The sequence below is a fragment of the Aspergillus multicolor genome (assembly GCF_047715735.1).
Source record: "Aspergillus multicolor strain CBS 133.54 unplaced genomic scaffold BDW74scaffold_2, whole genome shotgun sequence".
Lineage (NCBI taxonomy): Eukaryota > Fungi > Ascomycota > Eurotiomycetes > Eurotiales > Aspergillaceae > Aspergillus > Aspergillus multicolor.
In genome coordinates this window covers 266,103-280,976 of record NW_027395953.1, presented here as the reverse complement: position 1 = coordinate 280,976, position 14,874 = coordinate 266,103, and the positions used below count along the sequence as shown (strand labels likewise).

General features: G+C 47.4%; 3 protein-coding genes across 3 annotated transcripts; 2 read left to right on the top strand and 1 right to left on the bottom strand.

Moving 5' to 3' along the window:
• The first annotated feature begins 1,372 nt into the window (after positions 1 to 1,372).
• On the top strand, positions 1,373 to 2,038 carry BDW74DRAFT_143520 (uncharacterized protein). The gene is made up of 2 exons (XM_073722885.1): positions 1,373 to 1,842; positions 1,899 to 2,038. Exons 1-2 carry the CDS (start codon positions 1,693 to 1,695, stop codon positions 1,929 to 1,931), a joined length of 183 nt encoding a protein of 60 aa, XP_073588417.1. The 5' UTR covers positions 1,373 to 1,692; the 3' UTR covers positions 1,932 to 2,038.
• A 4,089-nt stretch (positions 2,039 to 6,127) lies between these two features.
• Positions 6,128 to 10,667, bottom strand: BDW74DRAFT_186210 (uncharacterized protein; the record flags this gene model as incomplete). Its single annotated transcript, XM_073731213.1, has 8 exons — positions 6,128 to 6,462; positions 6,523 to 7,077; positions 7,149 to 7,269; positions 7,323 to 8,344; positions 8,387 to 8,613; positions 8,674 to 9,180; positions 9,234 to 9,360; positions 9,397 to 10,667. 8 exons carry the CDS (start codon positions 10,665 to 10,667, stop codon positions 6,237 to 6,239), a joined length of 4,056 nt encoding a protein of 1,351 aa, XP_073588416.1. The 3' UTR covers positions 6,128 to 6,236.
• Positions 10,668 to 11,332: 665 nt separating this feature from the next.
• Positions 11,333 to 12,139, top strand: BDW74DRAFT_173184 (uncharacterized protein; the record flags this gene model as incomplete). Its single annotated transcript, XM_073727742.1, has 1 exon — positions 11,333 to 12,139. The coding sequence occupies one exon, from the start codon at positions 11,333 to 11,335 to the stop codon at positions 12,137 to 12,139; it is 807 nt and encodes a 268-aa protein (XP_073588415.1).
• Positions 12,140 to 14,874: the final 2,735 nt, after the last annotated feature.

Below are 14,874 nucleotides of genomic sequence, written 5' to 3'. Positions count from 1 at the left end.
TTAATTATAGCGTTCTGCTTTAACAAGTACATTTAGTTAAATCTATTATATCACTTTGCTTTAACTAATATAACAGCCAAGAAGTCATTATATTAATACTGCTGTATTACTATAATTAATGCGGATAATTAATGGCTCCGGTTCCTGACGTGATAACCAGTCACAACGTATCATCATAACAAATCTATTGGCTGACATCAGTCCGCGCTGGCCGCGTTCCCTGACAAGAAGCTGTAATATAAGGCTTAATATATTAGCTATAACTTTAATAATAAGTAGTGACCAGCTAGTGACTTTATAAATACACCCTGTAAGATAGCTAAGTATTATAATTAGCATTCTAATTAACCTAGACCCCTAAAACACCTAGCAGAGTAGCTCCAAGCTAATAAAAATAATAAATTCCTATTAATAACAGATAACAATAACAGACTAGTAATAACACAGAAATAAGGATATTCCTGAGCTTATTTGGGGGGGTTATCACAGCCAGCACGTGGCTATAATCCTGAGACGCGGCGTTCTACTTATCCTATATATTTTAATAGGCCCAACCGCCTTCTCTATAGGGCCTAGTATAATAGAGCAGTTATCCATAACACTATAATGTCTGATATAAATACTTTCCTCCCCATACTTAGATTTCCGAATAATAGCGCCAGATAGTTCAATCAAACGTCTGCCAAGGCTTACTGTCTTGGGTTGGCCTAATCGATCCAGCAGTCGCAATGCAGCCAAACGCGGGGCTGGACAGACCCCTCCTCGACAGAATCAGACAGCTGGAGATCAACGTAAGTGGAGATTGCCTTTGAACAGCTCGAGAAATGAAGTTCAAGGCTTGTCTCCTCTCTAGGAAGGAAGATACGCTATGTACCTCTGGGGCAGACTCGCCTGTGACCATTCGTAGCCTCTGAGAACCCTCGTTTGCATCCTGAACTTCTGCATCACGCCCCCCCATCGCACCCAGGGCCTGTAAGAGGTATCAAGGTTTTCCGTTTGTACCCCTCACCTCTTCGTATGACAAAGCCTTTTGCCAAAAGAACACATCTCCTATTCTCAACCTTCCCTCTAGACTACAACCATCTCCATCACAGAAAGTTCTCGAATCTCAACAAGACACCTGTGCTACTTATCGTTGATCCAGGGTCACCTCAACTCAATGCCAAAAAACAAGCGGACAAAACCACACACTCAAAGTAACCCATTGCCATCAATCCCCCAATGCGTACTTAACCGAAACAGTCAAACTAACCGCCAAATTCCCACAGACAGACCAACCCTCATGACCAAGTCCTACGAGTCTTCAGACTCCTCCTCCTCCTCCTCCTCCTCCTCAAGCTCCCTACAGGTCCACGGCCCAACCCCCTCCGAAGCCGATTCCCGCGCCGCATTCATCCGCAGCCCACCTACGCGCAGGCCATCAACCCAGTCAGATTTCCGGTCGGGGACCGCACGACCACACCCGGATCCGAAACGCATAACACCCCTTTTCGACCCTAAAGGTCGTATCGTCCGTGACGACTGCGAGGTTACCGAGCCAGAGGCCAGGGGTATGTGGTTAACTGGCATTTTGTAGTCTCCGCTTCTTGCTTTCTGACTCACGTATCTTAAGGACCGTCCGGGTCAACGGGGAATAAGGTGCTCTCCCCGTCTCTCCGCAGTAGGACGCTCAGTGCCCTGTCTGAGTGCTCGATGGGAGTGAATATTGATGATGGGTGCAGGAATACGGTGTCTGTCGAAAAGTCTGAAGGTCTTGCGGTTGGAGTTGGGAGATACTGGTTTGCAGGGACTTGTGGTGTGCTTGTGTTAATCTGGTGGGCGTTGTGGATGGGATATATTAGTCTACAACTGATATAAGGAATTGATTAATTGACCGTGAGCCAAAAGGCAGAACAGACCGTATCGTTTCCTGGTTATCTCAAATTCTTTGAATAAGGGTATTTCTTCTGTATTGGTTAGGCGAATCTCAGAGGCTGTACAGAAGTCCTTGAGAAGGAGTGGCATTTTCAAAAAAAAAAAAATCATCATGCAATATAGGCTGTGTAGGTTGTCGTGTGTAGGCTGCGGCATAACCGCAACCGCGGCTATAGGATTGATGACCATCACCGCAGCTGCGGTTATGGTCATGAGATTTGATAACCATCACCATCACCGCAAATTTGAGGTTAACCGCAGTTAACCTCCCCATGGCCGCACTAGCATAACTCTCGCTTAATTATCTGTTTTTAGCCTCCTGCATAATACTTATGAAGCTTATGTGAGCCTGATACGCTCTGTTTTAAACACGCGTTCGAGTTTTTCCAATACAAACCTCTTATGTTGTGATAACCATAGTGTAAATAAGAGAAATCAGAATGTAAATAGTAATTAGACTGTCTATTCACTTAGGCTTACCTTTTCTTTACATTGAAAATATACCATTCATGATTGTATTTTTGGGATTTGGGACAATCTTCAAGTCGAGTCTTGAGAATATATATATTACCCGGATGTGAGGACCCGGTGGTGCCTTCCTAATTCTTATATATGTTCCAAAATAACCTCTGCCTCAGTACCCCTTGGGCCTCTTGTAAGATCCGCAATGGATTGACTTACCGTAAACCGGCTTCACGTGGGTCTGTAAAGTGCACAGAGTCCGTAGAGTCCATTAAGTCCGTAGAGTCCATTTAGAGTCCGTGGAGTTGGAGTTCGTAGAATCTTATCACGTTGCAGCCACGGCGAGGTTAACCGCGGTTAACCTCGCCATCCCCGCGCTGATTTACTGATCTAACCATTCAGCAGCCAGTATTCCTTCTCAACACGTCAAATTCGCGTTATTTGCGACCGCGAAGGCCACAATTAACGAAAACATCTCTAAGTCCCTCTCTTCCCTTCCTCTCTCACTCTCTTGACTACCACTTGCGGAGATACTCTCCATTGGAATCCTTTACAATGTCTCAATTACACACCTCCTTCTACTCCGACTCAATCTTTGAAACTGAGAATATTCTATTAGATTCTCTTCCAGAAGCCTCAGAGCTCCCAAGCAGCCAGTCAAGTCTCTACGATGCAAATCCAAATTTCCTGCCTCCTCCGCCACGCCCACCTCTACCAGCCTGCGCCCCTAGAGATCTAGTACGCATTGGGCCACCACTTCAGCGAGTGTGGGTTTTATATGACGCACATCCAGATATGGAGGATTCTCGAAAGCAATTTGTCGAGTGGTGGCTCACAACTGGATATGGTAAGCAATGTGAAGGACAGTCCAATACACATTGTGATGGTAAGAAGAAAGCAACAGTCTGGCAAGGATTTGAGCAAGTAGCACATGAACGAAGTGGGCAACCAAAGGTTATGTGTAAAGAGTGTAACGCAACACTTGCACATCCAGCTGCAAAGCGTGCTGGAACATCCTCTCTTCAACACCATTTTACCAAAGGAGGTTGTCGGGCGCAAAAAGTAGCTAAAAAGGGGGTGTACCAGAATCCATCTCTGCTCAACAAGGTTTGAGCTTGAGCATAGTGAGCTTGATTTGATGAAAGAGCAGCTCTCTATTGGTGAGGCTGCATTATCTGATCAAGCAAGCAAACCTGTTCCTACACTTGCTGAGCTTGATCCGATTAGTGAAGATGAGGAGGAAGGGAGCGAAACAGATGATGTTACTGCTTCCGCTTCAGCTTCTGATTTGAATGCTGAGGTAGCCTTGGAGCCAGTGTTACCTTTGATGCAGCCGACGGTACGTGCTGGTCAGTCACGGGTGCAGAATAAGCGGGCTTATAGTCAGATTGAAACTCCAGACAGTAGAGATAGCCAATTGCCTCATGTATCACTAGGTGAAGGAGGGCGACCGGAAAGGCATCGGAAGCAGCCTAGGCTACCAGCTGGATTTGAGATTGATAGATCTTCAGGTTTATAGCCAGAACAATACAAGTTAAGGGAAAATATAATAGATTCAGCGTAATTAGCATCATGTTAAGAGTTGTGGAGTTACTTAGTAAGTGCTCAGAATCACTAACGTAATTCCCGGGCGGCCGGTGCATCCTGGGCGGCCGGTGGTTTTCCCAACAACTATACTGCTCTATAAACTTTCGATTAGAACAACTCCATCAATTCTTAATTAAATAAAATAATTTAAACATATTTAGAAGCGCGACATCCCGTTTTTTTATAACCACGTACTCCGTAATCTAAGCAAGTTAGTGGGGCGCGCCTAGATCTTTCCAAAGTTAAAGGAGCATTAGTGCTTGATCCCCCCCCTTTAACTTTAACTTTATTATTTCTTAATAAAATAAGTTCCTGGCCTTCCTTAAATAAAATGCCTTTTATAGGAGTCATTAAGCGCTTAAAACAACTCTTTTTTATCATAAGATCTGTAATATATAAGCGGAGATTATCATTCTCCTATGCTAACAGCCCAGCGTTGTAGATAGCTACTTTATAGCCCTTTATAAACTTATCCAGCGCCCGCTTTAATGGTGTTAAAGGACTCCTGGAGCCGTGCTTTAGAAGTTTCTTAACTAATAAAGCCTTTTAATATACCTAACAGACTATGTGAGGTGTACAAAGCTGTGAGGAAGGAATTAAAGCAAGATCTCTGCCTGGGGGGGGGGTATAGAAGTTAATAGCCTTAACTGCAGTTTATCCAGTACTGCAGCAGGCGAAAATAGAAGAATTCCAGTTACCCTAAATCTGCTTTAAATATTCTCCTTTATAAAGACCTTCTTGTGAGCCTCTGGATAGGCCTTTAAGAAATCTAGCTTGTTAATAGTATTGCATCCTAGCCGTCCCTTCTGCTTAATTAGGGATCCGTACGCCTTCTTTAATGGCCTAAAATAACCAACATCCAACGGCTGCAGGAGGTAAGATGAATGAGCAGGCATGCAGATAGCTATAATATTATTCTCCTTGCAGGCAGTGTTAAAAGCAGGCGTGAGGTGGCTACCATGCCCATCTAGAACCAGGAGTACCTTCCCCCTCCTCCCTGGCCTTTGTACAGCTGGGATAAAGCATTTTTAAAGCCAGCAAAGGCCTATCTTATCCGTGGTCCATTTATTAGCGCTGACTTCAACTCTCCAGGCTGGTGGAGCAGTGAATTCCTTAAACCAGCCCTTAATATAGCGCTTTCCTTTAAAGATAATAGTGGTTGGTACTAACCAGCCAGCAGAATTAATGCATTTAATGGTAGTAACTTATTCCTAATTCCCTGGCATAATAAGCCATGGCTTGCCTGGCATTTTAGCTCTTAATATAACTCTTGTTAATGCAATTAGGCCCATAGCAAAGCCAGTTTTATTAAAATTAAAAATATCTTTATCTAGGATGCCGTGCTTGTCTTTAATCTTCTCTAGCTCTTCAAAAAATAAACTAATTACTTTAGGATCTTTACACATAGCTCTCTATCAACTAATTTTTTAAGCCATCCGGGTTTTAATATCAAGGCACCTCTTGGTAAAGCCTGTTACCCAGTTTTATTTAATGGGTGCACAAGCCGGGTTATACTCCTTCAGGATAATTTCTGCCATCTCATAAACGCGCGAGGGCCTGGGGGGTGCTCCACGAATGTCAAGCAATACTATTTATGCTATTAAGATATTTTCTTAAACCAGGGATAGCCTATGCTGGTGGTTACAAAGTTTTACCTATGGTTAGAGACCACGGAGTCTTCCTGCAAGTGTATTTAGATAAATATTATAATAACACGCCGCGGGCGCAATTTTTGCATATTTTTTATTTTTAATATCTTAAATTATGTATTAAATCCTGCCTTCCTGCTTAATTAATTCTTGTTTCGATTTACGCCTGAATGGTGGCATGGTGGTTGTTGAATATTAAGGGTGGAATACGCGTTGGGGGTGGTGGAGAAAAACACCGGCCGCCCGGGATGCACCGGCCGCCCGGGAATTACGTTACTCTGCGGCACTGTGAATACGGTAGCATACACCAGAATTACAAGGAATACCGCACGCATAATTTATGCATTCTCATGATATTGGCAAGTTTGCATTGTTTACACTAGTGAGGTTAACCGCGGGTGACCGCGGTTATAGCCTTGCTATAACCATCACCTCACCGCAGAGCGAGGTTATCAGAATCTCATAACCATCACCTCACCGCGGTTAACCGCGGACATGCCGCAGCCTAGTCGTGTGGATATCTCACGAAAGGGCCAACCAAAACAGACATTGTCAATAAAAACAAGCTGATATAATACATCCCTCTACCTCTGAGCGAAGGCAAAAAAAGCGTTCGTATCAATCTTAATTACAAGGATAATTCTCTGCCTCCAGGTTATGGTTCCAGTTATTGTGCGCCTCTTCAGCATCACACATAGGCAGGGTACTGAACCCGGCACTGCGAACATTCAATTCCATCAGAGTATTCATATCCAGACCCTCAATGGCACCGTCAATGCCCGTAAGGTCCTGAATCTCCTTTAGCTTCCATCCATTCTTGCTACCGTTGAGGTCATAGGAGTTGAAAGTACTGCGATAACCGAGATTAGCCTTTCAAAGGAGAGAAAAGCAAAGAAGGGAGAAAACCCACCTAGCAACAATATCTTCCTTCGTCACAGGGTAATTCTGCGTATCTAGATTGTCAATCCCAGGCGGCACACTGAACTGCAAATCATAGCACACCGGTACCGCATCAGGCAGGGTAGGGATATCGCAGGTATCCGCGGCCCAGCCCTTCGGATGGACGATGTAGTACCGCTCCTCTTTGAAGCATGCCTGAGTGCGCTTGGCGTCTTCGTCCTTGAGGTACTTCGAGACTGGGTTGCTGTCGTCGCAGGGGTGACCGGTTCTCAGGACAAAGGCCTTTGTGTCGGATGCTTGCCAGAGACGGGGCACGACGAAGCCCGTGAAGGCGCGGGTGATGCTGTCGTCGCGGGTTGAGTTGCCCATGGTCGTGTCTGGGGTATTTGTGGGTCTTTTGCCTTTGATTAACTGGCCCTTGGAGATGATTGTGGTCAGGACGTCGAGGCTTTCATCCGAGCCATCGAAGAGTTTCCGGGCTGTGTCCTGGACGGAGTCTTGCCAGGCTGTGAAGAGATTTCGGATGAATGTGGTGAATTCGAAGACGCCGTTTTGGTCCCAGCCGCTGGTTTGGTCGGATTTGTTAGATGAGGGTGTGAAATTGATAATGGAGAGTAAAAAAAAGAAGAGGCTTACAAATCGCCAGGCTGGGAATCTTTAACCATGTTGACGAAGGATCCAACAACGGTATACGTGTGGTCCTTCGCATTATCTAGTGCAGTCTGGTGTCCGCGGAAGAAGTCTGTGTTTGCCAGTCCTGAGCATAGTTAGGATACCGGTATATACAGTAGGGTTGCTTGCAGAACTTACTGTTATTGAAGATCGTGCCCATGGTAAGTGGAACTATAAGCCCCAGGCTGTCTATAAGAAGGTTAAACGCACGCGTGTTATCTGGAATAGGAGCAAAGGTGTTCAAGAAGGCAAATTGATCGGTAACCACATCGAGTTGCACACGCTCGATACTATCGTAGTAAGCCTTGAACATCTGCTGAATGAAGACGATTGAGTTCAACACCTCGTACGCTGCTGGGCCCGAGGACTCAACATCGCTACACAAGTATGTGACCTCGCAGTTGGAGTAATCTTCTAGCTCCCCGCAGGCCATGTCCTGGCGCGCGTTGTAGATGTCGCCCAATGCTTCTGAGAAGTCCACCTGACCGCGATAGTACTCGCGCCAAATCGACTTGAAATCTTCCCAGGCGTGGTAGCAGTCCAGTCCCTTCCACCGCACTTGGGGAGTGTGCAGAAAGACATTGTCGATGAATTTACTCGTGCAGGTGATTGAACCATCTGCCCAGGATCCCGTGCGGTCTCCCGGGTCAAAGGGGTCGTTTCCAATGCCCACGACCTTGTTGAAGCCAGGCCAGCTGACAGCTGCCCCGACGTGAGTGACCGCGCCGAAAGCCTTAGGAGGGACCGGGTGGAAACGGTCCAGGGTTATGGCCCAGTCCGAGGTTCCCCCCATTCTAAGCGCCTTGTACAGGGAGATCCGCTCGGCCTTCTTGTCGTCAGACATGTATGATACCCATTCGGTGTTGTCGTAGACCATGATGTTGGAGTCCGATTCGTCCACCCAGGTTCGCACGTTGGCCTGGGTGGTATCGATTCGCCGCATCTCAGCCATGGCGACATAGCCCGCGGTACCTGTGCACTCTCCCTTGGCGGCGCCAGATGCCGGCCCTGTGAACTTGCACATGGGGCCTGTACATCCCGCGCTGGCCATCTTGAATGAGCGGCCGTAGCTTGTCACTCCGACAATGATCTTATTCGACGGCATGCCTGCCTTTGTCACCATGGACAGAGCATTGTATGTCTCTGTCAGATTGACATGGCTGCGCAGGCAGTTCCCCGTCGGGCAACCGGACGAAGACTACTGGCTACCATAGTCCCATTGGCCGTGGAGATCGTAGGTCATATAGACTATGTAGTCTACAATCATCCCAATCACATTGACAGGAAAAGCTTTGAGGTACCAGAATGAAGCCGGCATGGCGATGGAAACGCTCTTGTTGCGGAGCAGCTGCCGGAGTCGAGCGAGGAACACCGCATAGTTGGCTCCTTCATCAGGGTGTCCGGGGTCAAAACTGGGCAAGTCGGGTGCCTATAATTAATACCAAGTCAGCCTGCGAAATCGCGACGAAAAAAAAAGGGAATAGCATACCCCAGGATATTCCCAATCAATGTCCACACCATCCAGCTCATGCTCCTTCACAAAGTTCGCCACATTCTGCGCGGTAGTCTCCATGTTTTCCGGCTTCACAGACTCGCGAAAGATCTTGTATGTCCCAGGCATTGTCGAGAAGTCCCAGCCGCCGATCGAAATGATACGCTTCACACCCTTCAGCGCCTTGAACTGCTTGAATTCGAATTGTTCGTGATTGTTGCCTATTTTGACCTGAAAATCTTCGGTAAGAGTTATAAAGCCGTAGTGGATGTGCGTGAACTCGTCGGTGTCAATCTGGCTTGCGTCCATATGGAGACACTTTCGTCCGAGGTTGTATGCTTCGAAGTACCCGACCTTGATGTACTCTGCGGGCGGGTCTCCGGTTTGCACGAGAGTTCCACAATTCGAGATGCAGCCGTTGGTGTCTGGTGCTGCTGTCCCTGGTGCACCACTGGCGCTCTTACTAGGGGTGCAGAACTCGGCTGTCGTGCCGCATTGCCCCCACTGTCCCGAATTAGCTTGTCTTCTATCGATTTTGTGGAAGCAGATTGACATACAACATCGCAGCACGCCTTGAGCGGGCATGGGTTGAGCGAGGCCAGCTCCCTTCCGGCAACAGGGGGCTTGGTTCCTGGAACCTGCGGGCCACAGACAGTTCCAGCAACCGGGTCAGGCATAGGTGGCCTTCCAGTACTTAGGCACATCTTTACACCCACCCACACAACACCGCAGCCGTTCCATCCTAGAGGTTTACTGGTTAGCCAGACGGTGACAGGTTGGACGCACAGCAACTTACCCCACGTATTCTTATTGAAGTTCTCTATCTGCTGTTGAGTCAGACTATTCGCAGCGCCGATTTTGGAGCAGTTATCATCCGCCTTTGTTTTGTAAGTGGCACAGGTTCCATCAGGGTTGGGCTTTGGGCTGAAGTCCGGCAGTGTGCCGGTGGAGCAACAGACATGCTGACCGGGCTGCATCGTGTTGCAAAAGTTTGGTTTGTTGCCGTTGAACCGTTTAAACTGGGCCACGGTGATCCCGCATCGTGCCGCCATCGTCTCGCAAATGTTGCCTTGGTTGACTTGCATTGTCCTACATGTAGTCCGGCCATGCAGGTGGTGATGGTGGCGGCGATGGTGGGCAGATATATTTGCAACGGGCGTTGGGGTCGCCACTGCTTTTTCCTCTTCAAAGGTATAGATGGTACGGGTGATGGCCTTGCGTCTACTGACAGTGGCCTCAGTAGGCACGACACATTTCCCCTGAGACCAGGTGTGGACAGCGGCGTGAACAGCCTCGAGATCGAGATTTGTCCCAAACGAAGCCATGATGCCCCATGTCTCCCTCGCGCTACGACCGCCACCACAGAGCTGCTCCAAGAGAGAGCTTTGAATACCTGTCTGGCGCACATCATATAGAAGCCTCGAAAGCACAGAGGCAGCCATCTTCGTACTCTCCAGACCGGAGCCAGCAAAGAATCCCATGGTCAACTCATCCGGGATGCTGGCGAACAAGATAGTGTTCCCGTCAGACGGCTCCTTTTTCTCCAGGTACGTCTGCACGTTGGACAGAGCACTAGCCAGGGTACCGTTCTTGCCGGTGGCTCCTTTGAGTTCGAGGCGCTCGAAAATGGCGTTTTTCGGAACAGGGGGAGGGGCAGATGCAGCGACCGTAATACTAGGGGCAGGATAGTCATCACCCCAAATAGCACACGCTCGGACTTTAGCGTGACCGTCTGTGGGCCGGAGGGGACTCTCCACGTTGAAGTCCATCAGCAATGGCCGACGGCAGTACTCGAGCCGGTCCATGGTGTAGAAAGCCATCCATTTTTCGGGGTCTGCCCCAGCGAGACCACATTGGGATGGGCAGGGGTCATTGCGGTTCTGTAGAGCAAATCCATCTGCGAGGGCCGCTGCGGGCACTAGAGGATTGAACAGAAGGAAAGGGAGTAGCAGAGGGATGGCCCCCGGTAGGGGAAGGGCTGGAAGTCGCATGTCCCAGCGGAAAGCAGAAACCAAAAATTGAGAAAAAGGGGGGAAATGAAAAGAAAACTAGTAAAGAATGGCAACCGTGATGGTCAGTAAAGAACGACTGTACGAAACTGGAAAAGAAAGGAGTGGAAGATGCCTGATAGACAACAACAACGGTGCTTCTTTCTGTGCCCTTTTAAATCAAAGAGTCCATGCTAGCTGAGCATACCAGCTCAATCTCCAAGGCTCGCGAGCATTCAATGCAATTTACTATCCCTTCTGGCAGGATGATACCAGCGTCACTGCGAAGTAGCAGAGCCGTCCACTGAGCCCCAATGCCTATATGGGCCTCTACCTGCCCAGCGGCCCCTACCGCGAGCGGCTCGCCACAAAGCGCCGGGATCACCATAACGAGACTAGCAAACTAAGAAATCTTATATTGACATGTGTGTTCGCGCACGAACCACTGCCAGGACAAGCCCACTGTCGCGCTTAGCCCCTCTTGGCAGGCAACGCGATATAACCCAATGCCAGTGTCCCTCCAAGCCTCATCTCCGGGGCTGGGGTATTTCCCGCCAATCATGCGCCCCTGAGCTGGACCCTGGGCGTGCTTAAGACGTGAACCCCTCTCGCACAATCGGTTTATTGCACTTTCCCCTGTATTGTGCCGGCATCCAAGTCCAGCCACAATGTTTCTTGCTCTTTTCTTACTATTTCGTCTCACCTGTTGCGTCTGGGCTCAGTACCCCCAGGACGTGGAACTTGACCTCGTCTTCCCCCATAATGACACCTACACTCCGCTTCGATACTTCCCTATAATCCTCGGCCTGCAAAATGCTCGCGCCGCCTGGCCTCAACGGTTCGGAATAAGATGGACCCTCTGGCGCTTCCTAGACTTCGGGGATCTCGAAGAAATGCAAAGCGACAAGTTTCCAGATCCCCTATCATACCACGAAGGCACCTACCCCTTCGAAGACATCGACGCCTCGCAACCAGGCACGGGGGTAACAGACGGTCCCGCACCCGTAGATCCATTTTTCTACTTCTACTTTCCCGGGCATATTATGAACTCGACTGCTGGGCATTGGAAACTCACGTGGCAGTTTGGGTTTTTCCAGAACTGCTCCTCGTCGTCTGAGTCTCCGGATAGGTTGTTGAATGAGCAGCCGATGAACGAGGTTGTTTTTCGGACGGAGGTTGGTGGGAAGGAGGTCAATTTGACGACGTTGCAGGAGCGGTGTCCGGGGTATCCGAGGACGTTTCGGATTGAGGGATCGATGGAGAATGATGGCGTTTGTCCGATTTTTGGAGAAACGGATCCGGAGCCGGAGCCTTGTGCTTTGGAAGTTCCTGAGAGTTTGTGGGAGAATACTACGCGTGCTGCGGAGATTCGGACGGACTGTCAGCTGGATGGTCTGCAGTGTTCGGCTGGTGGGAGGGTGGATAGTTTGTATCTTGCTCAGTGGGTTGGATGTTGGCTGTTTCTCTGGCAGTAAGCTGGCTGTTGTAAAGGTCTCTAGGGTATCTCTTTTTACAGCATGCTTGGTTTTAGAGTTAATATCTGACGTTTTATCACTCGTAAGGTAAATGCGTCACGGTAGCAGATTATGAGTAAGTGGAATTGGAGGATTGCACCATCATACATGGATTGGAAGATTTTTAAATAATTTCCATAAGGCCATAGCTACATAGTCAACAGCATCTGGTACCTGTCAATCAAGCCTGCCAGCCATTCCTCTACGCTCGGTGGTATCTGGACTCTCAACTTCCCGTACTTATCCACAGCATCTTCGTAATATTCATAAGGGAACGAAATCTTAAAAAGCCCTCCGGTGCCCTCAAACCGTAGGTGAAATCGTAGGTGCTTGGCTTCGGTTGAGAGTTACCATTCTCGTCCACAAGTTTTTGATATTGATCGTGCTCGACAGGGCTTGAACTGCCTCCGGTGCCTAGCCTCTCAGGATCAAAAACACATTCTTCACACTCTATTATGCCTGGTGAGAGTTTGAAAGCAAACCAACCGACGTCCAAAGTTGAGTCATAGCCATAACAGTTATCGCACAACATGAGATCTTCGTGCCCATATGCTGAATAGAATTTTTGAGTGGCTTGACGGAAAGCGACACATGCATCTTCGCATTGTTCAAGATACACCAGGCAATGACCCAACTCTATATAGCCAGGAAACGAGAATCTCTTGCCGGAGCTTTTGAGGGCACGCGGAACCCGCTACTGATTGCTGCACTGTTGCAGTTTGGACCTCATTGGACACCGGGACATGACCCATTTGTTCTACATGTTCCCGGAGCTGGCTCCAGTTGCATTGCAGTGCCCAATCCAAAGGGCTTTTGCCGTATCCGTCAAGCACGTGAAGGTTTGGGGTTGCATGCAATACGGACATGGCACAGTCAATACATCCATCAGATCTTTGAGCGGTATAGTGAAGTGGTAATCTCCCAAAGTAATCAGTCAACTTGAGCAGCTCGCTGAACTCGCTTAGCTCCTTGAAGCAGCCCAGTATTTGGGGCTCATTCTGGTAAGCGGCGGTATGCAGCGGTGTAATGCCGTGGCAGTCAGGAATTGACGGGTCAGCATTATGCTGAAGAAACATCTTTATTATGTTGAGATGCTCGTCAGTTGTCTCCCTCGGATATATATGACCTACCGCTGCCAGAAGACACGTTCCAGATGTGTTCTGGCCAGCATTGACGTCTGCCCCTGCGTCCAGCAAGAGTTTCACAATCTGGAAGTGGCCCTCATATGCCGCTCTCCACAGAGCATTCCCCTCACATCGATCTTCCGGGGCAGGACCGTGAGTGTCCACATCAGCACCAGCATTCTATAGGATATATCTCCAAGCAATTATATTCAGTTAGTTCTGTTATATCCTTGGTAATTAATAAGATATCTTGTTATAACAAGGAAAATAGTAGGCCAACATACCTGGGTAACTTGTGCAAGCTTGTTATAATAGTGTCTTACTCTATTATAACTAACGCAAACACCAAGGGCAGAAAGAACCTCTATTAATCTTTGTTTAGCCCTAAGTAAGTGGAAATAGATTTTAGTTGAGACTTGCAGATAGTTACTGAGTCGGGATAGAAGATATGTGCAAGTAAAGCAGTAATAAAGACCATGATACTATTAACCAAATGCAGTTAATCATTTACAGATACTTTCTTAGTTATCGTGTAGATAAAGTGCCATAAACAAGGAGCAAGCTCTCTTACTTGAGGGACCAATATCTTGAGACCTATATCTAATAGATTCTTGGTCTTGTTAAAGGTCCCTAAAGCAGGGACACTATAGATAAGTTATTCAATTTCATTAATAATCTTCTCATGTAAGATAGGGATCACGATATTAGGTAGTGTTGGCGATATCTGAAAAACTTAACTCGTAATTTGTGGTGTCAATACTGCTTCAGATATGTTCTTTGTATGTTTCTGTATTATCTGGCCATATTTCTTGGTAGGTAGTTTAGTTATCACATAAATTAGGAATCTCTTTAATAATAATCTATAAGCGGCAAACATATACTTAATAATTATATTAACATGTTAACGGTTATTAAGTGCTGGCATGTAGTAAAAGTCAGATCTAGCGCTAGTTAAATATGTGTCTCAAATCTTCCTTTAATATTAAACATCATGATTTAAGTTCTTCAGGGTAGATTTCTAAGATTTTCATATATTTAATAGTTTATAATAATATAAGTAGATTACCAAGTTTAAGTATATAAAGCTTTATATTACTAAAGTTAGATACGAAATCTTAAGAATTAATATATAAAAGGGGGTTAATATACTTAGACTATAAATTAGCGTGAGCTCCTGATTAGGACTAGCAGCGGCAGAATTTCTGACGCACGTGATATATGGTCTGAGGTCCCTGAGATAAATGATCGCGACATTTGCCGCCAGAAAAGGAAAAGCGACGTCCTCGTCGCTGACAGTTTGGATAAGAAAATACACACGAAACAAGTGCAGGTACATTAAATGTAGGGTCGGGAAGCCGACCGGAGGAGGTAACTCAAACAAAAGATGGTGACGGAGCCCGTCGGTGATGTAGCGCAGGACAGCAGCATTCGCGAATAGGTAAAAGATCTCAGTATCGGGGCAGGAGGGACCTTTCGTAGTCATCTATAGCTTCTTGGCAACCATCAAGGTCGGTGGCAGAAATCCAAGCATCATGTTCGGCCCCCCAACCTTTCCAGCGAATCAGGTACTCA